General features: G+C 37.8%; 2 protein-coding genes across 4 annotated transcripts in view; one reads left to right on the forward strand and one right to left on the reverse strand.

Annotated features, from left to right (window-relative positions):
• The window catches only part of INTS6 (integrator complex subunit 6), a 91,271-nt gene extending 80,830 nt beyond the window's left edge, over window positions 1–10,441 (forward strand). For both annotated transcript variants that reach the window (XM_023251226.2, XM_045052557.1), the window contains 3 exons: window positions 3,766–4,137; window positions 5,161–5,254; window positions 7,171–10,441. In XM_023251226.2, the coding sequence (XP_023106994.1) occupies window positions 3,766–4,137; window positions 5,161–5,254; window positions 7,171–7,264 (560 nt within the window). In that variant the 3' untranslated portion in view covers window positions 7,265–10,441. The remainder of the gene's footprint in view (window positions 1–3,765; window positions 4,138–5,160; window positions 5,255–7,170) is intronic.
• The window catches only part of SERPINE3 (serpin family E member 3), a 33,553-nt gene continuing 16,105 nt past the window's right edge, over window positions 8,721–26,168 (reverse strand). For both annotated transcript variants that reach the window (XM_019826081.3, XM_019826076.3), the window contains exons 6-9: window positions 22,643–22,743; window positions 11,825–11,911; window positions 11,243–11,326; window positions 8,721–8,831 (exon numbers count right to left, since the gene is read on the reverse strand). In XM_019826081.3, coding sequence (XP_019681640.2) covers window positions 8,788–8,831; window positions 11,243–11,326; window positions 11,825–11,911; window positions 22,643–22,743 — 316 coding nt within the window. In that variant the 3' untranslated portion in view covers window positions 8,721–8,787. The remainder of the gene's footprint in view (window positions 8,832–11,242; window positions 11,327–11,824; window positions 11,912–22,642; window positions 22,744–26,168) is intronic.

The raw sequence follows: 26,168 nt of genomic DNA on the forward strand, positions 1-26,168 counted from the left end.
AGGTGGTTTTCAATTACAGGTAACTTCAACAACTAATTATTAAATACATATGCTATGGTAAACAGTGCTAGGCATTGAGGTTTCGCAGTGTACGAGACAATAGTGATCTCTGCCCTCACTTAGAATGAGGAAAGACAGTCATTGAACATTTCATTAGAAGTGTGGTGAATGTTCAGAAGGGAAGTCAGGTATGTCTTGGAAGCATGTGGCAAGAGGATTTTAGTCTGTGGTGTCAAGGCACTTTATTGAGGAAGTTACGTTTAAGCCAACATTGGAAGGATGAATGGGAGTTGTTTCACTAAAGCTGTGCATTCAGGAGTCTTGCTAAGCAGTCTGCTGCATACTATGTGCATAGTAGTAGTATAAGAAGAGTCTGTGCAAACGTATACAGTAAAGAGAAGCAGTTAAGGGGCTGAAAGAACTCTAGTATAGCAAAGGTGTTGGGGGTGAGGCAAGATGAGAGATGAAAGATAGGTTGAGGCCAGATCACGGAGGGCCTTGGAGGCCATTGTAAAGATTCCAGACTTTAAGGACAATGAGAATCTTTGAAAGGTTTGAGAAGCTAGTGACCTCATCTGGTTAGCATTTTATAAAGACCAAGCTGACTGTCCTGTGCAGAGTACTATTAGGGAAGAACAAGAATGGATGTAGGGGAACTCTTAATAAATTAATGGAATCATTAATTATAGGTAGTGATCATTTGTGGCTTATAACTGGAGAGAACCAAATATTATATAACTCCTGAAGGGTTTATACAGTATCACTTCTGAAATACTCTTGCCAAAAAACAAAAAAGAAAGAAATCGAACCTTAACCTGATCAAGCCTCTAGATCTAACTACCAATTTATAGGAAATACAAGGATAGGGAAACATATTAAATGACAAAATAGGGAGACAATTAGCATAATCCAGATGGTGGGACACTGTAAGACAAAGAATATGGGATATGTGTATCTCCAGAAAAAATGCATAGAAAAAAAGAGAAGTACAGAAGGATTTTATAGATTAAAAGGTAGTTAAATGACCTATAAACCAATGACAGTGTGCAGGCCTGATTTGAACCCTGAATCAAACAAAATCAAACTTCCCTCCATAGACAGAAAATATATAAAGTAATTAGAGATTGTGAACACTGATAGGATATTTGATGTCATTAAATAATTATTAGATGCACAGAAAGCAGTTAAGGAACCCAGGGAAGAGCTAATGACCTGCTAGTGGAGTTGTGAGAAGAACATGTATTTGAGAAATACTTGGACACATCAGTAAAGACTTGATGACGACTGGCTGGATGTTGGAGTCAGGGCAAGAGAGGAGTTGAGAGATGCTTGGTAGGTGAGGGTAACGGGGTGGAGTAGAAGAGCAGATGATGAGTGATTTTAGAGGTGCCTATTAAGTTAGCCACATGGAGATCCTAAGGTAGAAGATGGATATTTTAGTTTAGAACTAAAGAAGAGACTGGGATAAAGAGGGAGGTGCAGGAGGCAGTCTTAGCCCCAATTGAAGTGAATTAAATCACACCAAAGAAAACAATGAGAAGAAAAAGCCTAGAACAGAACTTTGAAAGTGCTAAAGTTAAGGAGAGAAATGAGTTTCAGGAAAGATTGAGAAAGAAGAATCCAAGAAATAGGAGATGAGAAGAATTTGGTGTCGTGAGAGCTAAAGGGAAAGAGAATTGAGTGGTTGGTGGTTTCAAATGCTTCTTAAACAGGTCAGTCAAAAGGATTAGAAAAGTTCTATTGGTCTTTGGCTCCCTTAGCAAGAGCAGTTTTGCTCCCACAAAATCACTGGGAAAGCAGACAGGAGTGGTCCAGAGCCCAGAAGAAAGAATGCTACTTCCAGTGAAGCAGAAAGGGTATGGGCACAAGTTGAACAGTGGCAAGTAGAGGAAGTTCCTGTTTCACAGCTCTGCTTTCCTTTCCTCTGTGAAGTGAGAGGTGATGTATGCTCCTGAGTGGGAGGCAGGGATTGGGAAAGTCCGAGATGTTAAGAGAGCGGAGAAGGTTAGAATGATCTTTTGTGGGAGAGGGAGGAAATGTTGTAATAAGATTGCTGGGTCCTGTTTCTCCACTAGTGCTCATCATTCCAAATGCACATCTAGAGCAAGCAGATAGAGTCGGCAGATTTGGGGTTTTGCCTGGCAGGGAGGACAATAGAATGAGAGAATTGAGGACATTGGTAAAAAGTAATGCATATGGGATATAAGTTGGATAGACAAGAAAGAGGAATCTAGAAGGTAGGATCTGCTCATTGGGAGGGAGAAAGTGGAGGAGATGCTGAAGTAAGAGTCTGGCTGAGTTACAGAGCCAACAGCAGGAGTCCTGCAAAGATAAGGGTTATGCTCCTCTGCCCGTGAATTTGTGTTTGATTTGAGAGCCAAACAAGGTGAGACATTAAAGAATTGAGGCCATGTTCTTGGCAGGTGATCTGCTTAGACACTGAAGTCCCATACAACAGTAATTCTTAAACTTTAATGTGTCATTGCATCACCAGGGGATCTAGTTAAACTGCAGATTCTGAATTCATTGTTTAGGGCAGGGCTCAAGGTGAACATTTCTAGCCAGCTTTCTGATGGTGCTAACACTGCTTGTATTAGACCACATTTTGAGAAGTAATGATCTAGGATAATGCCCAAGGGACATCAGGGTGGGAGGAAGACTGCGAGCCAGGTATGACCAGAGAGGTGTGCCTTAGAGATCAATAAAGACAGTGATAGGAGAGAGAGGATGAGTGTAGTGGCCTCTACTTTCTCCCTCCCATTTATCAGAGCAAGAGTGTTATACGAGTGCAGGGAGAAAGTAACTTGAAGTGGCACTGGAAGGTGAAGGAATCGGTGACTGTACCTCCTTATTTTAAGTCCATGGGGAGTGTTTGAGAGAAAGCAGTTTCTAACTCCAAGTCTGAAAAGAAGAGCAGTTTCTTTGTCAGAGAGCTGCGTTTCAGTTAAAGCGGGAGTCGTTACAGAGAAAATTTAGGAAAATTTGCAAATCATGGACGGGGATTTAGGAGGGAGTCAGAAGTTTGAGGGCTTTTTGTGGGCATGAGTTTACCTTTGGACGATAAATGAAGGAAGTAGAGATGACTTCAGCGGGTGTCCTGGAGGTTTGGTGAGCAGTCAGGGAACTTACAATTCAGCTGCTTTCTGTGGGGGGCAAGTGTTTGCAAGCTTTTTTAAGTCCAGTAATCTGATGAACTGCAGTAGGCACCAGGCTGTGGGCACTGTTCTGCATTGCTCAACTAAAGACTGGATGAGTGGTTACAAGAAAAGAGTGTACTGTAAAGTGACCTGTCTGACAGTGGGTTCCCAGCAGAATATTGAACACTTTGGACTCCCTGTGTTTACTTTTGCCTCTAAATGATAGTAGACTGTATAAGGCAGAGGTAAGTTGGAATGAGTTAGGACTCTCTAAGGAAAGGGTAACCCTGATAATCTTGGTCATATATGTTCCCCTAAAGCATTAGAAATTTGCTTGTTCAATAAAATTGCCATAGAATAAAGCAGAGAACTAAAAGTTGTGTGAAATTGGCTTTTATTTTTTTTCCTAAGGGCAAAAATTTTACAGATTTTGTAAATACTGTAAATGTTTCACATTGAAACCCACCATCTCTTTGGCAAATCTTAAGAACCATATCATATTATTTGTTAATTTGCATCCATCAAGGAGATTAGTTGTGATTTGCTGTAATATTATTTGTAGCTTTTTTCTTACTGTGTGCTTTGAAGTTGGCTCATGTCAATTTTTTCTTCTTATCTTTGTTTTTAGTTTCGGAAGCCACTAATGATTCGACAATAGATGATGTGGTTGAAAATCATGTTGCAGACCAACTTTCATCAGATATTACACCAAATGCTATGGATACTGAATTTTCAACTTCTTCTCCAGCCAGTTTACTGGAACGACCAACCAATCATACAGAGGCGCTTGGTCATGACCATTTAGGAACTAATGACCTCACTGTTGGTGGATATTTAGAAAATCACGAGGAGCCAAGAGATAAAGAACAATGTCCTGAAGAGAATATACCAGCATCTTCACTCAACAAAGGAAAGAAATTGATGCATTGCAGAAGCCATGAAGAGGTCAACACTGAACTAAAAGCACAAATAATGAAAGAGATCCGAAAGCCAGGAAGAAGTATGTATAATTAGAGGCAAACCCCATATTTGATATCTGTGTGGGCTCAAAAAAAAAAAAAATTTAGAAGCATATACCTGATTCTAGATCAGTTTTGAACAACATTTGAGCTAAGATTTGATCTTTATTCAGCCTACAAACACTAAATGTCTGTTATATCCAAAGTAGTATAGTGTAGATATGGTAAGCAGGAGGGACTGAGAGCAGAGCTTGAAGAACACACAGACAAATTACACATAGTTCCTACTATGACAGGAACCCGTAGTCTTGAGTATTCTTCTAAACAGCAACTGGAATTTAATGTAGCAGCAAACCCCCAAAAGTGTAGCGAATATTAAATAGTTTCATCTCTGTAGAGTTCCTGACATAGTGTCTACCACTGTGTTTAAGGGTTAAACTATGATGGTGAGCAGGGATGTGTTTAGGCCAAAACCCTAAAGTTATAAAAGCAATCTATGAAATGAATATAAAAGAACTTTGGCATAAAATTTCAGTATTATGACATCCATTCAAAGATGTTGACAGATTGACGGACGATGTGCTTTAATGGAACACCCATGGGTGGTTCAAAAGTGGGTAAGACAGCCCTTGGCATTTAGGAGTTTATAGCCCTTGGCAGAATTTTAGGTGAAAACTTGAAACTGAACTAGCACTCTGAACCATTTTTTCTGTCTCCGTATGCCCCTCCCCATCTCGTTAACTGGAGTTGAGAATTTAAATTATAAGTATGCAATTTTATAAAGGCTACTTGCTGCTGCTTTTTCAGTGGCCAGTACCAAAAGCTAGTCACGTACTTTCTAAGCTTTATGTTTGATATCTTAATGGGAACTTTTACCAAAACTTCTGTGTTTACCAAGTTATTTTATCTTGATTGATATATGATGAAATATGTGTATTAATGAGTGGTAGAATATTTTGGTTTGGTTTAGCATATCTTGATACCATAAACTGCAGTAGAAAAATATTGAATAAGAGTGCATAGAAAAGCCACTAATTTTTTTTCTTTGCCTCTCTTGTTTTAAGAATATGAAAGAATCTTCACTTTACTGAAGCATGTGCAAGGCAGTTTACAAACAAGACTAATATTTTTGCAAAATGTCATTAAAGAAGCATCAAGGTAAATAATCTGTTGTACATTATGAAATGATTATGAAATGAGTCCCCAGTTTACAATCAGTGTTGTAACAGTTGTGACTGTTATAACAGTATCTGTACTTGTTGTGTTATGCATGCATATGACACAGCCATGTGTGTCCTCCTCCTCCTCCTCCTCCTCCTCCTCTGTTTTAGTTTATTGAAAGAAATTCACTTAAAAAATAGCCACACACAAATTCTTCACCAATTATGGACCTTTTCTCCCTGTAGATTATAGATACTTGCATAATTCTCATTGATCCTACTCTGTGCCTTTTTGGGGTCTTCATATTTTATAGCCTTCAGCTTTTCTCCTTTATATATTTGGACTACAGTTGATATTAATCAGTGATTAGAAATAACCTTGGAAGACAGTATTTGAATGCTGTTCATTTGTACGTGGGAAAACATGTAATTAAGGGGAGCAGAGTTGGACAAATGGGCCTTATTCTGATTGCTTCAGTAGCCCAGGATTATGTACTTTAATACAAGGAATGTGAATCAAGATTATACATGGTAACTATGAAGTGCAGTTAACTGGAAAGCATAGTTGTATGAGTAGTGAGTACACAAAACATTTTTCCTTGAAGACTTCTTTAGTATTATATGAAAACTTAGGGTTATGTCCTCTGACCTTTCAAATATACACAGCCTTTAAAAGTCCCCCAGTTTCTTCCATGCTATTCTTAAAGGCATTTTTAGATAGAGCAGTTACTTGGTTTTGTTTGTTTGTTTGGGTTTTTTTTGGAGTAGCTAGAGCATACACCACTTTGAGGGTTCAAAATAAGGCAGTAACTTTTCATGTTACTTATTTTGAGTATTTATTCTTTATGTAACATTCTGTCAGCTCAAACTTCATCATGGATTTAGCTATATTCCTGGTGGCCTGCACTCTCTACTTCTAACACCTTTTAGAGAGTTGTGTAATATTATGGTGGCTATTCATATTAATTTACAAGTAGAGAGGAAGTGGATATAGATTGGACAGTGTTTTTGGATATTCTAAAAAGCATCAGCAGTATTAATAACTTATGTAGACGAATGCAATTTTAGTCTACCATATTAGTGAAGAAAATTTTAAATTGCCACTTGAACTTTCAATGTTTGCTATATTATCCTATACTGCAGATGTCTAATTATCCTTGATTTGTTAGCTTTCAAACTGTAATAGTAGAACACCAGGGTTTTTAAACGTTACTATCCAACTGTCATTTCTTCTTCCCTTTTGTGGGGATTATATTCATACTTTGTTCACATTCTTTCAACATACAACTTTTAAAGAGCATAGGAAGTACGGGCACTTGGGTGGCTCAGTCAGTTAAGCGTCCGACTTCAGCTCAGGTCCTGATCTCACGGTTCGTGAGTTCGAGCCCTGCGTCGGGCTCTGTGCTGACAGAGCCTGGAACCTGCTTCGGATTCTGTGTCTCTCCCTCTGTCTCTGCCTCTCCCCAGCTTGTTCGTTCTCTCTCTCTCTCTCTCTCTCTCTCTCTCTCTCTCTCTCTCTCTCTCTCAAAAATAAACAAACATTAAAAAAAAAAAATTAAAGAGCATAAGAAGCTATTGGAATCATTGCTTTAGGAGTCCAGATTTTGTTGGAATATTTGTAACCCTTGTAAATGTTAGGGTTTTTTTTCTTTTTGGTTGTGGAACAAATATCTGACTTCCATTGTACCTGGGCCTGGATTATTTGTTTTAGGAACAAACTGCAATTCTGCACTGATAAAATAATTTGCTTATTATCTTCCAGTGGATTTTATATACCATAAAGTTGTTGTTTTTCATTTTCATTTTACTTTGAAAAATCTTCCCAAGGCAGTTTCTGTCTTTAAAAAAAGCATTATACTGATCTATATCCATTAAAAAGAAATTGAGAGTGCTATCACTTATTTTTTTATACAGGTTTAAAAAGCGAATGCTAATAGAACAACTGGAGAACTTCTTGGATGAAATTCATCGACGAGCCAATCAGATCAACCATATTAATAGCAATTAAAAGAAAACAGAATGTGGCCACTTATTTCACTGTCTTCTCCAAATACAAAGTAAATACAAGACTGTTGTGATCTTGAATTCATTTTTTGACATGCATTGTTGGCTATTTGAAATACTAAGAGCAAGTCTACAGATCCTTTTTCCATCATTTTACAGTGACCTTTTCTTCATTTTGGTTTATTTTTGTAATGTGAAAAATATCACTCTAAAACACATTTTTATTTAACAAACTAAAAATATTCCTCCAAATCTCTTGCTTGTCATTGACTCTTGCGTGTCAATTTCCCTCAGGTTCTATTTTCTTAAACCAACCTTTAAAATTGTCACCTCTGTTAAGGTTGAACTTTGCCAAAAAAAAAAATAATAAAAAGTTACTTTGTAATTTTTGGGGAAAAAAGCACATACATTAAAACTAGGTAATGTTTTGTATATACAGTTATTTTGGATATATTATTGTAAGTTGTACAAATGTATTTTGAAGAATATTTAAGAAAAGCACTTTTGTTATTCCATCAATAAATGCTCTATTTTACTCTTGTGTGGTTTAGGAAATAATCACATTTAAAGTAATCATTTAAAACCATCTTAAGGATAATGGAATTTTAAAGGCCTTGCTTTTTAAGCATTGGACAAATACACCACTTGAAGTTCATATTTGTTAAAGCTAACTGTAATTATCTGTTACATAATCTGCATTGTCTTTTTACTCTATGTTCTTAGATTTTGTTGGCTACACCAACATACTCCCATTTCTGCCTAGATAATAGAAAAGATGAGATCTGTGGCAAATAGGCAGACACTTTAAAAGCTGTTTAAAACGCAGACATCTTTGACATTATTGGTTTCCTTACTCCCCTTCAACGTCTTTTTCCGTTCTCACTAGGATTATGGGTGGCACTAAGTTGAAGCTGCCAGTTAGGGAGGTGTAAGTTTGGGGCACACCACATAGTCTGAAATGGCCAGTCTTTAGCAGCTTGATGCCATGCTTACAGAAGTCCCACAACAAATTGGGAGTTCAAAGGGGATCTCTTTGTTTTCCTCTGCTGTTCTTACACTTAAACTCTTCATTTTGTTTAGAAGCTAAATGGAAAGGAAACATTTAAGATGACTTTGCTCATTTTGTATTCCCCCTGAAATACCCAGGATAAGGAAAAACCAACACTAGTCATTGTCCACTCTCAGTCCAACACGACCTCAGATGACTTCACTGAGGACGTTGACCCTGTGACCAGACTCCTCACTCACCTTTCATAGATCACTGCTGTGCCTTGTAGTGCTTTTGGGGTAACCAGTAGAAAAGAAGGTTAAAATACATTTAGATTAACAGAGGGCAAAATAAATTTATAAAATTATAGTAAAATTGATGGAATTTTAGTTTCATAATATTTGAAAATCACATACCCTTATCTTTTTACACTTTCGCGGAACATTTTTAAAATTTCAGGGGTATAGCAGAATGCAATTGTAACTTTTTATGAAGAAAAGCATAGTTGACAGTGGAGAACATGCTTGAGATCTCTTAATTTAGTCTAGGGGATTTGAAACGCTCCCAATACTGAAGACAAATCCTGTCAAGAAAAAGAAGCATTTAATGTAACGTTACATAGTATTTTCATATGCAATTCTTTAAACCTTTTTTACCTCTACAAAATACCTTTAAAGCAGGACATCATTTAATAGATGGAATTGTCAAGGTAATTACCTGCAGTCACTGCTAAATTCAGGAGCTACACAAAATCCAGAACATATTGTCTGGATTTAATTGTCTTAAATTATGTATACTTAGATTCTGAGATTAATAGAAGGGATTACAAGTCATTCGGATAAAAGTTCATACTTAACAAGAATATTTAGGAAGGGGATTCAGTCTATTCCGATGTTTAGCAGCTTTCCTTATCAGGAAGTTCTTATTTCCATTTTATAGATTGCTCCTGAGGTGATCATCTTTAAACCCTTCACCTTGATTACATTCTGGGGATGAATCTGGGAAGAGCAGTTTGTTCAGTCTCCTCTTTCTGTCCTTAATCTCTCTGTCACCATACTCGATAGCCTCATCCAAAACCTAGTCATAAGGTTTGAAACTAATCAAAACTCAAGCTTGATATCCCATCTCGAAGGTTTTTTACATTTTAAGAAACTGGGCATATTAGTTAAATTAGTGAAATACTATAGAATTCTTGTAAGCAACGGGGGGTTGAATTTAAGGGGAATATCCTGTCTTTTTTGGCCCTCTAGGTCACTGGGTGATTTTAGCCTGGACAAATGATATTCTCTAACAGTTTAATCTTGAGATTAAGATCGTTTTTCTTAACGTTCCCATATGTGTCCCATTTGTCAATGGATTCATTATTTGCCCTTATCAGTAAGATGTGTCCATTTGGTGTACTGAAGGCTGAGACTGATTTCTATCTCTTCGACACCCCTCTCACCAGGAGAGTAGTCACTGTGCCGTGTGTGGTGTGGGCAAGTACCTCCCAGAAAGAGGTAAATAAATTCACAAAGACTATATTCAGATGTGCGGCGGATTATGGAACGGTTTTGGATTAGCCTTTTATGTTCATGTGTTTACTGAGGCAGTTCTGAAAACTCCTATCATCGAAACAGTGGTGTGTCCTTTACTAGTGCAGAGGTTTTACGTCATTGTTACGCAGCTGAATTCCAAAAGAGATATCGGTCTCTTTAACTGTCATCAACTTTTATTGGCTATCAGCTTTTGACAATGACCTTCCTATTTGCATTTAGTCCTGTCTCTGTTTCTTGAGGGAGTAGAGCCTGTCACTTTTTTCATCTTTCATTTTTTGGACATGTATCCTTTCTAAGAGAGGGCTCTCTGTTGCCTGTTCTGAGTGATAAGTGACGATTTCATCTAATAAACATGGGGATGGAATGATCATGGTGAAATCCTAGGAGGATATATTCTGTTGATGGACTTTTTCTCCCCAAATAATCCCCCAATAGATTATTTCCTAGTGAATGATTATCTTCATCCTTTTTGTCACAAAAGTGTTCCTTTGATTTCCAGCACAAGTTACAGCAGTATGCAAATGATTCTCAGATAAAATGATGTTGACAGTATTTCCTTAACAATTTGTGTAAAACTTATGCGTAATTTTCATTATTCTAACTTTTGACTTTTTTTCTCTCCATAAATAAAAATAATGCCTGATGTTTAGTTAAAGTAGATCCACTTTTGCTTGATTTTGTTAGTCTTGTTCCATCCTATTTCTTTTTAACACATTGTTTCGACTTGCCAACAACTCTTTACTGAGAATCTCTTTTCCTTCCTAGGCTGATAAATAATGGGGAGGGGGAAGGGGGAAACACGGAGAGGAATACTTAGAATCCTTTTTCATCGCCGAAATGAGAGGAGCTCCGCTTGTCCCTCTGATGTGCTGAGGCTTTGCCTGGTCCATACCATTTCTGGCTTAAGATGAGGTTGTATAGTGGAACTAAGAAGTACTTGGGCAAACACTTGATTTTTGTGTAATTTCGGCCAGCTTGAGAAAGACCAACAGAAAAACTATAGAAATCTAGGTGCATTCACTAGAATACTGGGGTTGCTGAGTCGAAAGACTCCTTGGACACACGAGTGCCCTGAAGGAGCTATATCTTTTGTCCTACAGTGATGAGAAAGTGAGGCAACAATGGGGGGCGGGGGGGGGGGGAGTCAAGATGAATCACTTACATTACTTTCATGATCTTTCTGAGTCTTCCCCTGAATTTTTAAAAATCCACATCAACAAAAAAATGAGCCGAAAAGCCAAAAACCACACGGAGGGTATTAGTTTCCTTTGTAGTTAAGAAATGTTCCCCTTTCTCAGGATACGCGACAAGAAACTGGGAAGCTTCTGAAGCACCATAGAAACTAGCTAGAAGGAATGCTTGTTTTAGGCTGCAGTGGACAAATGGGCGCTTGTTGCTAGAGAGATGCTGATAAATATTTAATATATCTGAATGGTGTCCAGAAAGACTGTCATACCTGTGTTGGGTTCTCTCAGGAAAAAGAAGAATGGCCGATCTGCTTTAAAAAAAGGAATCCGAGACCTTTTCAGTAACAACAGAGCTGCAGGAGGGAAAGAATAGGAGACTATTACATTTTTTATTCATTTGAGGGAAGTCACTATTAAAAATGGAGCCGAAGTCAGTTATATCCCTTGATTTCTGAAGAAATAGAACATCCTAATGTATTTGTATAGTGTTACGATGGGGTACAAATGGGAAAATTAAAAAGATGCCACTTAGCAACCCTGTGTCCCATTTTCAAAATGTTCCATGGAATGAATTCCTTACTGAAGGTAATTTTCAGAATGACTTCATCCCTTGTTTATGGGGATGATGGTACAAGTCCTTTTCAAACTGGATCTCTCTTCTCTCGCCATTTTTCAAACTCTTTGTGTTAACCTTCCTTTTTAAAAAATGCTATACCACATATACCACATCTGGACTTGGGGTTTTGAGTGGGAAAGTTGAGAAATGTGGAGATTGAACTGGATAAACCTAACAAAGGCATAGAAGGGCAAGAGGTATGACTTGAGCACTGCTGACCCCTTGATGAACATACCGGTGGCTGTAGACGCCTTGCTGCCTTCCTCGGAAACCTCAATCTTGGCTTTGTGGATCGCTTCAGAAACATAAAAGCCATCTTGGCCTAATCCCAAGAAATAAAAATGTGAATTGCTTATTTCCATTTTTAATGCATTTGGCTTAAGGATTTGAGTGTACTTTTAAAGAACGCACTTAATGACAGTCTCATGCTGCTTACTATAGCTAGGGAGAGATTTGTTTGGAAAATTCTGAAGCTGCGGTTTTTTATGTAACTTTCAAAACCTCCGATTTGGTGAGTTTAATAAATAACCCCTCCCAAATTAATATTTAGAGCTGGGCCCTGTTTTCTCAATGCTAATTTTCCCAAGTAACTTGTAGTTAATATTGAAATCCTCAGCCAGTATTTTCACCAGAGGATGTGTCAAAATGCCGATTCTGGAGTCCAAGAATTCTTTTTCAGCCAGCTTCTGAGATGGTTTCCCTTGAATGCTTTCTTGGACTGCATTTTCAGAGCCACTTTTAAATGACAGCTACAGGTTTGTACTATGGGCCTTAAATTCATAACTCAGTGTATTAAAAATGTGTCTCAAGCTGCATTCTATATACTGAGGTATATCAGTTAGGCAATTAACTTGCATGGGCTAGCATCTGGAAAGATAATGAGAGGTCAGAACTATAATAGTTGTGTGCTATCAACTTCAAAGATGTAAGCTTAGCAAATAGGAATAGGAGTGATTAAGTTGGAGGAACTGACAGGTTTTTGTAATTTAACCATTAATCATTTTTAAACAGCTCTCCACAGTGAAATGGTACTTGACGACATAATATTGAAGGAAAGTAAGAACCTTTAGAACTAGAAGAAACTTCAGAAGTCAGTTATACCAACCCTTTCATTTGAGAATGAGCTGTTAAGTGATCTGAAGTCATGCACTTGATAGAAGTAGAACTTGGGCCTTTGCAGGTTTTCTGACCGCGCAGCACCCATTTCTACCCCACCCCTCGACGCAAACAATGCCACCTTTCAAAAAGTGTATTCTAATCACCCCTCGCATGCCACTGGAAAGCGGTCTGTGGCATGAGCCTTAAAATAGTCATTTCAATATACATGTTGTATTTAGAGAGAGCTGTGTTTCATCTTAGACTAATTAACTTGTTTTGCATTTTTCATGCACATACAAGGAGAAGCAAATGAATGTCGTGAGAGCATAAAACCAGCCGAGTATAGGATATGCAGCAGGTTCATCCATCTTCTAAATAAGGTATACCCAGGAAATTGTGAGTTGGCTGTATTTGTTGTAAGAAACAGTTATTTTTCCAGCATCATTGAAGGGGACCAGACAAGGGCCAGAGGAAGGGAAAAATCAATGGAAACATTGATCTGGTATCATTTGTCCCAAAACCAGTAAAGAATCTGATTTATTTAGAGACCTAGTTGGTTCTCTAGGATCTGTAGGATCTTTTAGAAAGTAAATTTATCTCTAATTAATTGTCTCTCTCATTCGTTGAACGAACAAATGCAGTGCCAGAGTTAGAATTCTGTGGATGAAAAAAAAAAGATTCTTTGATGGTCATGAGGTTTTACTAATCTGTGATTTCATGACTATGGTATGGTGTCTGAACATTTAAAATAAGTGTTAATGAAGTTAGCAGAAGTTCACTATGAAACTCTGTATCAGCTAAAATGTAGTAAATGTGGTTGTGTTAGAGACCAGGCACCTTGACACAGTGTGAAAAATGGGACCAATTGGTATGAGTGAGTCTTTGGTTAGATAGACTTGGCTATTACAATTTCTGGATACTGCAGTCAAGGAGCTTCATTTAAAGAGCTTTTCTCCATCACACTACAGGAGTGGCCCGATAATTGACAGTTACATGTTGGCACAGCCAAGAGCCGTGGCCTGTCTTGCCCCAGCATCCACACCTCTCTTAAATTATATCTCTGGTAAGACTTAACATTTCAGAAGACCAACATTTGTGATCAAAATAAGAATTCAGGAGTCATCTGTAGGTTTGCGTTTTTCTTCTTGTGTGATCTTGTATTACAGATCCCTATTTGCTTGCTTTTGTCAAGTAGCTACCGAAATGTTATGCAACTAATGAAGTCAACCTAGAAGAATCCAAGCACGGAGGAATCTTCCTACTTTGGGCTCATCTTTTCCTGTTGGCATTGTTGGCAGTTGCTTTGTGCCATTGAGGGTCATATAACCTGTCTTCCCCAAATTTGTTCCCAGATTGTTTATAGGTGCTATTCTATAAAAAGGGTTCCATGATGAATTAAGATGGGAAATGCAGGTTGAATAGTTTTGTGCTTTTGTTTTTACTAGTGGACTTCTTAGAGCTGATTATTTGCTAATGTTTGTAGTGAATCTCTGCAGGAAGACTGTAATATGTAGTGTTTAACCATAGAAAGACCCACACCATCCCCTGTCTCTAAATTGACCAGATTAGCATTCTGGGAAAGTATAGCCCCCTATAAACCATTTGCTCCTATATTACATTTCATTATCCAAAGCAAAGTAGTAAGATTCTTCCTACCCTTCCTCCTGGCATACTCTCCACTCTTCCATAATATTGTCAAGTGTTTATGTCAACCTTTCTTTTTAGATTGTTAGCTTCTAGAAGGCAGAAGCTATTTTATCAGTTTTAAACCTTTTTTACTTCACCTAACATAATAATGCTTGGTACATCTATGTGTTCAGTAAACGTTGGGTGAGTGAATAATAGACACTCTTCATGTTGTACATTTGTTTCATTTCTCCATAAAACAGCTGCCTTAATATTCTTCAATCTGATTTCACCTGTAAGGAAATGTTGGTTGGTATCTATAAAATCATAGGGGTACAGTACAGAATAGGTCTTTGGCAAGTTTCACCCAAACGACTGTTTCAGTGTTCGTAGAGACCATCATTCTTTGTTCGTAGAGACCTCTTTCCCCTTTGTTCGTAGAGACCATCATTCTTTGTGTGTGGTTGATCAGTCTCAAAAGGCTTAAGAGTCTTCTTCCTAATGACATTGTGTAAACACAAGACTTGGAAAATGTAAACCAATATCCCAACATTTGATCCTCAGCTTCTCATAATGTAGGATAAACATCATTTGCTGTGTTATTTGCCTTTCCAATTATTATTACTTACTATTGACAAATTTAGTGGCTTTAAAAAAGTTATTACCAGAATTTCCTTCTAGTTTATCTTTCTCCTCTTTTTATTGCTTAGTTGTAAAATATGGAATGTTTCCGTAAAATATGGAATGTAAAATATGGAATAGCACCGAGCCCAGGATATAGAGAGAGATTGCTAAAAAGAACCTGAAATGGCCCCTGAAGCCAGGATGTGGTTTGTTGCTTTCTCTATTCTCCTCTTGCCCACTTCTCTTGCTACCCTAGCTTTATTGGATTATAACTGATATAACATGTAAGTTTAAGGTGCACAATGTGATGATTTGATATATGTATATACTGCAAAATGATTACCACAATAAGATTAGTTAACACATTCATTGCCTCACATAGTTACAATTTTTTTTGCATGTATTAAATTGTAAGATCTATTATCTTTGCAACTTTCAAATAGTACAGTATTGTTGACTATAGTCACCATGCTGTACATTACATCCCTAGAACTTATAACTGGGAGTTCGTACACTTTGACCACCTTCACTCAACTCCCCAACTCCCCCGCTCCTTGCCTCTGGCAACCATCAATCTACTCTGTGTTTCTATGAGGTTTGATTTTGCTTTAGGTTCCACCTGTAAGTGAGATTATATAGTGTTTGTCTTTCTGTATGATTTTTTTCACTTAGCATAATGCCCTCAAGGTTTTTCTATGTTGTTGCCAATAGCAGGATTTCCTTCTTTTTTATGGCTAAATACTATTCCATCAAAACATATATACCACAGCTTCTTTATCCATTCATCCGTTGATGGACACTTAGGGTTTTTTTTCTGTATCTTGGCTATTGCAAATAATGCTGCTGTGAACACGAGGGTGCAGTTATCTCTTTGACAGTGATTTAATTTCCTTTGAATACATACTCAGAAGTAGAACTGCTGGATCATGTGGTAGTTCTATTTTTATTTTTTGAGGAACGTCCATAGTGCTTTCCATAGTGGTTGGACTGATTTACATTCCCCTCAATAGTGCACAAGGGTTCCTTTTTCTATATCCTTGCCAGTATTTGTTATTTTTTGTCTTTTTGATAATAGCCATTCTAACAGGTATGAGGTGATATCTCACTGTAGTTTTGATTTGCATTTCCCTGATGATTAGCGATATTCACCATATTTCCATGTGCCTGTTGGCCATTTGAATAATCTTATTGGGAAAAACGTTCATTCAGATACTCTGTCCCATTTAAAAATCAGATTATTATTATTATTTGCAATTAAGTTGTGTGAGTTCCCTATATATTTTAGATATTAATCTTTTAGATATGTGGTTTATAAATATTTTCTCCCATTCTGTAAGTTGCCTTTTCATTTTGTTAGTTGTTTCTTTTGCTATGAAGATGCTTTTAGTTTGATGTAGTCCCACTTGTTTATAGCTTTTGTTGCTTATACTTTTGGTGTCAGATCCAAAAAATCGTTGCCAAGACCAATTTCAAGGAACTTTTCTCCTATGTTTTCTTCTAGGAGTTTTATGGTTTCAGACATTTAAGTCTCTAATCCATTTTGAGTTAATTTTTGTGAATGTTATAAAATAGGGGTCCAGTTTTATTCTTTTGCATCTGAATATCCAGTTTTCCCAGCACCATTTATTGAAAAGACTATCTTTTCTCCATTGAGTAATCTTGGCTTCCTTGTCAAATATTAGTTGACTGTATATACATAGATTTAGTTCTGGGGTCTTGATTCTGTCCCATTTCCCTATGTGTCTGTTTTTATGCCAGTACCTTACTGTTTTGATTACTATATATTCATAATACAGTTTGAACTAAGGAAGTGTGATCCCTTTAGCTTTGTTTTTTTCTCAGGATTGCTTTGGATATTTGGGGATTTTTTTGGTTCCATATGAATTTTAGAGTTTTTTTTTTCTATTTCTGTGGAAAATGTCATTGGCATTGGCATTTTGATAGGGAGTGCATTGAATCTGAGGATTGATTTGGGTAGAATAGACCCTTTAACAATATTAATTTTTCTGATCCATGAACACAGGATATTTTTCCATTTATTTGTATGTTTTTCAATTTCTTTCATCAATGTGCTGTGGTTTTCAATGTAGAGATAGTTCACCTCCCTTGGTTAAATTTATTCCTAAGTATTTTAATGTTTCTGATGCAACTATAAATGAAATGGAATTGTTTTCTTTATTTCTTTTTCAAGTACTTCATTGTTAGTGTAAAGAAACACAACTGATACTTGCATGTTCATTTTGTATCCTGCAACTTTACTGAATTCGTTGATTTATTGTAATTATGTGCCACTATTACAATATTAGAGAATCTAATTTTGACTATATATTTACCATTACTAATAATTTTTATATATTCATACACTTTTACAACATTAATTAGCATCCTTTTATTTCAACTTGAAGAATGTCCTTTAGCATATCTTGTAAGGCAGGTCTAGTGGTGATAAACTCCTTTAGTTTTTGTTGGTTTGGAAAACTTTTATCTTTGCTTCACTTGTGAAGGACAACTTTGCCAGGTATACTATTCTTGGTTGACAGGGTTGGGTTTTTTTTCCCCCCTCCAAAATTTTGTATATGTCATTCCACTATATCCTGGCCTGTAGTTTCTGTTGAGAAATCCATTGGTCATCTTATGTGGGTTCTCTTGTATGTAACTTGTTTCTTCTCTCTGGCGGCTTTTAAAGTTCTTTGACTTTCAACAATTTAATTATAATGTGTCTTGGTGTAGCCTTTTTTGGGTTCAACCTATTGGGATTCCTTGGGCATTATGAATCTGGAACCCCCTTTCATCTCCCCATGTTTGGAAAGCTTTCAGCCATTATTGCTTTAAGTAGTTTCTCTTTTTTACCCCTCAGTTTTTGGAATTCTCATTATGAGTATATGTTTTTTTTTTCTGTGGAGTCCCCAATTCCTATAGGCTTTCTTCAGTCTTTCATTCTTCTTTTTTTTTTTTTTTTTTTTTTTTTTTTTGCTCTTCTGACTAGATAATTTCAAACGACTTATCTTCTAGTTCATTGATTCTTTCCTCTGCTTGGCTGAGTTTGTTGTTGAAGCTCTTTATTGAATTCTTTGGTGCAGTCATTGTACTCTTCAGCTTTAGGATCTCTGTTTAGTTTTTTTGTTTTGTTTTGTTTGATGGTTTCTATTTCTCTCTTGAACTTTTAATTTTGTTCATGCATTGTTTTCCAAATATTGTTTAGTTGTCTGTGTGTTCTGGTAGTCTGCTGAACTGTCTTAAGAGGATTATCTGAATTCTTTGCCAGACAGTTCATACATCTCCATTTCTTTAGGGTAGTTATTGGAGCTTTATTCATTTCTTTTGATGATGTCATATTTTTCTGATTTTTCATGATCCTTGCTTCTTTGTATTGTTATCTGTGCATTTAAGTAAGTAGTCTCCTTTTCCAGGCTTTACAGGTTTGCTTTGGCAAGTAAAGACTTTTACCAATTAGCTGATAGCATTTGTGGGTAGGTGGGGCTTGCTATCAGGATCTCTATTTGGGCAAAGCCTCTCCATGTGCTCTGAGGTTGCAGGGGGGTGCTGCTGGCTGGGTTCTGTGGTTGGGTGGGACTGTTGGTTGGGTTCTGTATTCAAGTGGGTCTGCTGGGTGGGCTCCTTGTTTAGGTGGGGCTTCTGGCTATGACCCACTGTCAGGTTAAGCCACTAGCCCTGCAATCAACTCTGGTCAAATGGGGTTGTAGGCTGTGTTCCCTGACAGAGTAGTGCCACTGGTTGGACACCATGACTGGGTAGTTATGGGATGGGCTCCAAGATCCTTCCTGGTCAGGTGGAGTCACACTGTGATTCCCAAATGGATGGTGCTGCCGGCTGGACTCCATGTTCAGGTGGGGCTGCCAGCTGTGCCCTGAAGATGGGTGGGGATGCAGACTGGGCTCTGTGACTTGGTAACACTGTGGGCTGGGCTGCAAGGCTTCCCAAGGTCATTTCTTCAGGCTCTTTGGTTACTTGGGGGTAGGGGATATGCTCAACAGTTGGGCAGGGCTGCTGGCCAGGATCTCTGCCCAAGCACAGCTTTAGGATGGGCTTCTCAGCTATCTGAGTTCTCTGGTCAGGCTTCCTCAATGGATGGTACTTGAGATTATGCTTAGGTGTCGGGCAGGGCTGTGAATTCACTTTTCTTCAAGGTAGAGTGGTAGTACGGTCCATTGATTAGGTAGTATAGTATAGTCCACTGACTGTAGAATCAGGCAGAACTGCCAACCAAGCTCTCTAGCCAGATGGGGCAACCAGGCTGGCTTTGTAAGTGGGAATTGCTGCTAGCTGAGATCTTTGCTTGGGTACTGCTACAGGCAGGAACATGGTCTGCCAAGGTTTGAAGGCTGGTTCATGTAAGGCTTGTCCTCCTGCCCCATCTCTATCTGATTATTAGTTATCTCCAGGAGGCAATATCTGAGTAGACCTTCTAGAAAGTGTCCTGGAAGAGTTGGGTGTCCACCTTGGCTCCCTTTTCTCACTGGAGAAACTGTAGTAGGCCTGGAAGGGCCCTCTTGGTGCACTGCCGTGTCAGCCTGGAGGAAGGGTGATGCAGTCCGAGTGTAGCTGCTCCTCTTACCTTTCTTATGTGGTCCTTCTCGGTCTCTGTGGTTCAGAGGGGTGCTTCAGCTTACATCTGGGAGCTGGGATTTTCACAGTGGTGACTTGTCTATGGATAGTTGTTAGGTGGCCTTCTTGGGAGGGGAACTGAAGTTGGGAATGATCTATCTGACAATCTTGCCGACCTAGTGCAGTGCTGATCAGTCATCTGGTGTGGCATAAGTTAACTTCAGTATGCAACCAAACAACTATGTGTGCTTTGCTCATTTAAGTTGTATAACTTGGAGCTTGTAGTTCTTACCGAACAGAGTTCAGAACCTAATTACTCCTTTGCAAAAGTCAAGAATAAGATAGTTTCTTCAAAGGTTTAAGTTTGTGCAAAAGAAGTATTTCTTGGATTAGGAAGCATGGGTTTGTATCAAAGCCTGCTGATCCTTCTGATTACTCAAGAAGTAAATCTCTAGCTGATATCTTTAGTGTAAGTGAAACTGGAATCACTCTTAAAAGCTTTATAACATGTAGTATCAAGGGTGCCTGGGGAGAAAAATGATAGCCTAGGCTCAGTTGGGCCTTAAGATGATATTGAACAAGTTTTTTTCAGGCAGCTAAAAAGGATTTGATGCCATGAAGGAAGAGATAGGCGAGTAGTGAGTTTTAAATGTGGAAGGAGAACTTGAGTAAAGTGATTCTGGGCATTGGAACCAAATGGAGAGGAAAGGCCAAATGTCCTGTAGTTTGAGCTTCTGTCAATAGTACAAAACTACTTGGTAACTTCTCGTTAATTGTAAGAAGGGAGACCAGCATTTTCTGATGACTTATTTTCTGGCAAGCTGTCTGCTGATAGTTTGCGATATGTTGAGGAATTTTATTTCCATAAGTAAGATATGAGATGGGTGGTAGCGACCTCATTTTAGGAATGATGAAACTATTTGTTAGACAGAGTCAGTCACCATGTCTCTATAATTAAGTCAACAGCCCACTTAAGCATAGAAGTGACTAGTCTCTTGATTATGTTTAAAGAAGGGCATTGGAAAGCAATACTTTAGTTGGTAAACTTTGTCCGTAAAGGTCAAGATACTAAATACTTTAGCAACTGCAGGCCATATAGCGTCTGTTGCAACTGCCTAATTCTGCAGTGTAGCAGGAATACAACCATAGATGATCTGTAAAAAAATGGGAGTGGCTATGTTTCATTAAAACTTTATAAAAACAGGGATGGGTCATTATTTGGTGATACATCTTATTAGAGGAACAAAACTTTATGGGAGAAGACAAGGCTGATGTGTTTTATCACATAAGATATTTGAATTCAAGCTTCATACTTGGCACATGCTAACTGCTTGATAAGTAGTTAACAACTTAAATCAATGAGCCTATATTTCTGCTGATTTGAACAAATATACATAGACCTTAATTGCATTATAAAAAAGGTACCAAAAAAAATGTTCTTTCTAAAGTAGGTTGCTTGTTACATCTTGTCAGGAGAGCTTATGGGCCTTGAAAATCTTTACCAGTAGGGGAGCTGCATGATGTGGGTCAAGCTCAGTCCTGTTTGAGGACACAGGATTAATGGCACTTTGAGATGTACTTCCAGGACATAAAGGCAGAGAGATTAAGAGCTATGAAGGAACAATCAATGTCATAGTGATTAACTGAATGTAGTGTTGTAGAAGAAAAGGTAAAAATGGCCCCAGAGTTTTGAACTAGAATGATCAAAAGAAGAATAGTATCATCATCAACAACAGGAATGCCTTAGCTGAGGTCTCGAGTCACAAGAAGACACTGTGATTGCATTTTGTACATTATTACAGATAGAACATACTGAAGTTCTTAATCCCTTCCTCTTTCCTTGACCTCTGATCCTTTCACTCTACTGTTCTTCTATTCCCTACAGTGTCAGATTATGCCTGCGTCACCGTGGAAATTTTCTGGTTGAGTCATTCAACCAAGTCAACAATATTTATTGGATATCCACAGTGTGCCAAGCATTGTTGGGGGCACTGTGCCCAAACTTGACTAGTGCTTTGATTATCTCTTTGCATGTCTAGGTAATGAGTACACAGCTGGTGGGTTTTAAACACTCTAGAATAGATCCTTCCTCCTGTGCTTCATTTGATAAGTAACTGCCATTTAGTCTGGTCACATCTAAAGCACAAGCCAAGACTGCTTTTGTGGACCAAATTCCTGTGTGTGTGTGTGTGTGTGTGTGTGTGTGTGTATGTGTGTGTGTGTGTGATTGCTTAAAAAAGAAGATTTTGAGTAATGCTTTAGAAAACTCTGTTATGAGGTTCTAGCATTTTAAGTGGAGATTCTAAAAAAAAATAAAAAAAAAATAAAGTGGAGATTCTGAAGCTCTTTGGGCACAGAAAGCATCAAGGTCAATGAAGATGCCAATGGATATTAGTATCCAGAGCAGAAACAAACCTGAGCCTTTGGAGTTAGAAATAGTTTATCTAATGGTTTCTGAGAAGATTCTGGAACATAAGGTTTTGGCATTCCATTCTTTTTAAATATATGATGTAAGTTCCCTGTCAGATCATAAGCAAATACAGTTCCTATTGATTAGTAGTAGCATGTCCACTAGGGGCAAATAAATTTAATATGGACTTTGGGAAGGAGAACATTTTAGGGCAAGGTTACAGGTACGTGAGTAACTCGAAGAAAGGAAGTTGGGTGGTTGAGGGAAAGTTTCAAGGTTAGCTTATTAGAAGCCAGAAGTGATACAAGGAGAGAGGGAGAGGGAGGAGGGAGGAACAAAGGGCGACTGTGAGGCTGGCATGACAGTGGGAGGTCAGAATGAAGACCTCTGTTGTTGAACCACTGTCTCTGGCAGGTTCCTAGTCATGATAGGCAGAGGGAGGGTGAGTTGTATTGTGTTCTACGGCCATTGGCCTCGCCCTGAAGGTGGTCTCCCAAAACGGTGCTTAAAGGTTTCAAGAAACACTCCTCCCCCACAAAGTCCAACTCAAATTTGACTGTTATCTGAAGCAACATATTTTTATATAAAGCAAAGCTCTTTCTTTATCCTTTTCAAAATGTTAACTCTGACTGTACCATTGAAACCTCTGTAGATGAAAATCCCTTAATCAAAGTATGACAAAGCTGCCCCCAAGCACAATGCCAAAAAGCTTGAAAGAAGAAGTGTTACCTGAAATTCCTTTCAAGTTAGCTTTGAGTGGATCAAAAAGATCGGTGACTCCCCAAGAATTTAAAATGCTTTTTAAATTGAAATGATTTTGGATCCTGAATCTAAAAAACAAAAGCAAACCATCAACTTTCATTTAAAAATCTCATTCAAAATATTTTCATACACACCACGACTGCCAAACTCCCTAACTTGGAAGTCAGGGATCTCCAGCCTCCTTTCTAGCTTTGTATTTCATAGCTCCTTCTCATAAACCCTACACACTGACTAGTCTGACCACACAGGGCTCTCTCCCACCTCTGTATCTTTGCTTCTGCTGTTCTTTCCAGGTCTTTTCCATGTCCTTTGATTGCCTTTGAGTTACTACTCTTTCCTCCAAGTCCAATGCAATTGTGATCCCCTCCTCCCCTCTCCAGCTGTTTTGTGGCATTTGGTCTTTAAAGCCCCATTAACACTTTTTATGTTCTGCTCTTTGGATGTATAGAACATTCTGCTTCCTATTACTGTTATCTATGATATTGTAAATGACTTGAGACGCTATCCTAGTTTTTTTTAATTTCCTAATAGTAACTAATATTTAATGTGCTCACCATGTGCTAGGCACTAGTTTTTTTATGTGGATTACCTATGTGATTTATGTGGATTATCTAATTTCATCTTCATATAATTATGTTTTTATTATCCTCATTTTACAGGTGAAAAAACTGACGCCTAAAGAGATTAAGACACTTGCCCGAGATGACATAAAGAGTACGTGGTGGAGCTCAACTCAAAGCAAGGCTGTTTGAGTGCAAAGCCCGTGCCCTTGGCATCTACACTTTGCTACCTCCTGTCTCCTGAGGCATCTCACATAGTAGGTGCAGAAAAGAAGTTGTTGACTAATCAACAACTAATAGAGTGTCTCATTTAACATATTTATATTTGATAAGACATATTTTTCTGTTTTCTGCGTGCAGTGTGTGTCTTTGATGCACAGGAGGGAAGGAATGCAAGTTAAAGTTTTGGTTTTCCTAATAAGTCCTGAGAGCAGGAAGAATCAACACACCAACTTTGTAATATTTCTCCAAGGGCCAGGCATTTGCAATTTTACTGTTCAAGGAGGCTTTAAAAGGATTGCTCACATTATTTTTCTTTGAAAATAAAAAAGTTTGAAATGGCATTTAGACGGTCTTTTTGTATAAACTCTCCAGAACTTGTACAAGAGTAAAAATACTGGAAAAGACCATTTACTATCAAAGGTTTTCATTGCCATACAAGACAATGTGCCCAATATTTTAAACAGAAGTATCAGATTTTCCCATAAATGTATGTTTTGGATCTTTAGAACGGTTTCCCAAAAAGATACATATGCTTTCTCCAACTATGCTGACATTCTCAAAACAATTTTGCACTACCTCTTCTGAAATTTTCATAAATGCTTAAAACACATTCTTTTTGAAAACTCTTAATACTGAAACACAGTGGTTAAGAGCATGAACTTGGGAGTTCATTGCCAGGGTTTGAATCCCAGCTCAGCCTCTTACTAGCTGAGTGACCTGGGGTAAGTTACTTTACCTCTCTTTGCCTCGGTTTCCTCATTTGTGAAATGAGCATAATAGTAGTGCTTAGTTCTTAGCTTTGTGAAAATTAAGCGAAATAATTCTTATAAAGTGCTCAGAACAATGCCCAGTACAGCTCATACACTTCAATGCTACCATTGTGGTTTTAGTGTTTCTCAGGAATATTAAGAAAAAGCTAAGGGATATTGGAAGCCAAATATGGTGATTATGGTAGTTGATAAAACTGGGTAATATCATTTTTAGTAACTAAAGGTAATAGTGAGGTATGACCCTAAAAGGCGAGAGTAATTTTTTTTGAGTTTATTTATTTATTTATTTTGAAGAAAGACAGAGAGAGAGAGAGACTGCGCAAGCCGGGGAGGGGCAGAGAGACAGGGAGAGAGAGAATCCCAAGCATTATCCATGCTGTCAGCTCAGAGCCCGACATGGGGCTTGAACTCATGAACCGTGAGATCATGACCTGAGCCAAAATCAAGAGTCAGACGCCCAACCAAATGAGTCACCCAGGCACCCAATTTTTTTCTTATATGGCTATGAAGGCCAGCCCAGAAGAAATGTTTCAAAAATATCTTGAGTGGAAAAATTGCCCTTTACCAAAACCAGACAATGATATCATGAGAAAAGAAAACTAGACAAATATCCCTTATGAGTAAAGATGCAAAATCCTCAACAAATACTAGCAAATTGAATCCAGCAACATATAAATCCCATCATGACCAAGTGAGATTTATCCCAAGAATGCAACATACGAAAATCAATGTCAAACACCGTATTAACAGAATAAAGGACAAAGGTCACACGATCATCTCAATAAATGCAGAAAAGCGTGTGAAAAAAAGCCAACACTCTTTCATGAAAACAAAAATCACTCAGTAAACTTGGGATATAAGAGAACTTTTTCAACCTTAAAAAGGGTCTCCACAGAAAACCCACAGCTTGTATCATACTGAATGGTAATGGTAAAAGACCGAACGCTTTCCACCTAAGATCAGGAATCAGACCAGGATGTTCACCACTTTTATTTAACATCGTAGTGATAGGTGTGCAGGGCAATTATGCCAGAAAAAGAAATAAAACACGTCCAGATTAGAAAGGAAGAAGTAAACCTATCTCTATTCACAGATGACTTGGTCTTGTATATAGAAAATCTTAAGGAATATATACACACAGAGGAAAAAACTACTAGAACTAATAAATGATTTTGCCAAGGTGACAGGATGTGAGATCAAGGTACAAAAAGTCAATGGCTTTTTTTATATGAGCAATGAACAGTCTGAAAATAAAATCCCATTGAAAACAGCATCAAAAGGAATAAAATACTTAGGGTTTTAACAAAAGGAATGCAAAACTTGTATACTGAAAACTAAAAGCTAAAAAACATAATTGAAAGAAACTGAAGAAAACATCAATAAAGTGAAAAACATCCCGTGTACAGATTGCAACAGCTAATATTGTCAGAAAGCAATATTCCCAAACTGATCTACAGAGTAAATATAATCATCATCAAAAGTTCAGCTGCCTTTTTGGCCAAAACTGATAACCTGATCCTAAAATTCCTATGAAAATGTATGGAACCCAGAATAGCCAAATAATTCTTGAAAAAAGAAGAACAAAGTTGAATCACTAACATATCCTGATTTCTAAACATTATAGTAATCGAGACTGAATAATACTGAGTAAGTTGTAGACATTTATGCCTATAGAATAGAATTGAAAGTCTAAAAATAAACCCATTCATTTATGTTCAATGAATTTCAAGAAAGGTACCAAGAAAATTCAATGGAAAAACAAATAGTAGTTTCAATAAATGGTGCTGGGACACAGCAATTGCCCTTCTAGGTATTTACCCAAAGGATACAAAAATACAGATTCAAAGGGGTATATGCCCCCTGATGTTTATAGCAGCATTATCAACAACAGCCAAACTATGGAGAGAGCCCAAATGTCCATCGACTGATGAATGGATAAAG

This window comes from Felis catus, chromosome A1 (genome assembly GCF_018350175.1).
Source record: "Felis catus isolate Fca126 chromosome A1, F.catus_Fca126_mat1.0, whole genome shotgun sequence".
In the NCBI taxonomy this organism is placed as follows: Eukaryota; Metazoa; Chordata; class Mammalia; order Carnivora; family Felidae; genus Felis; species Felis catus.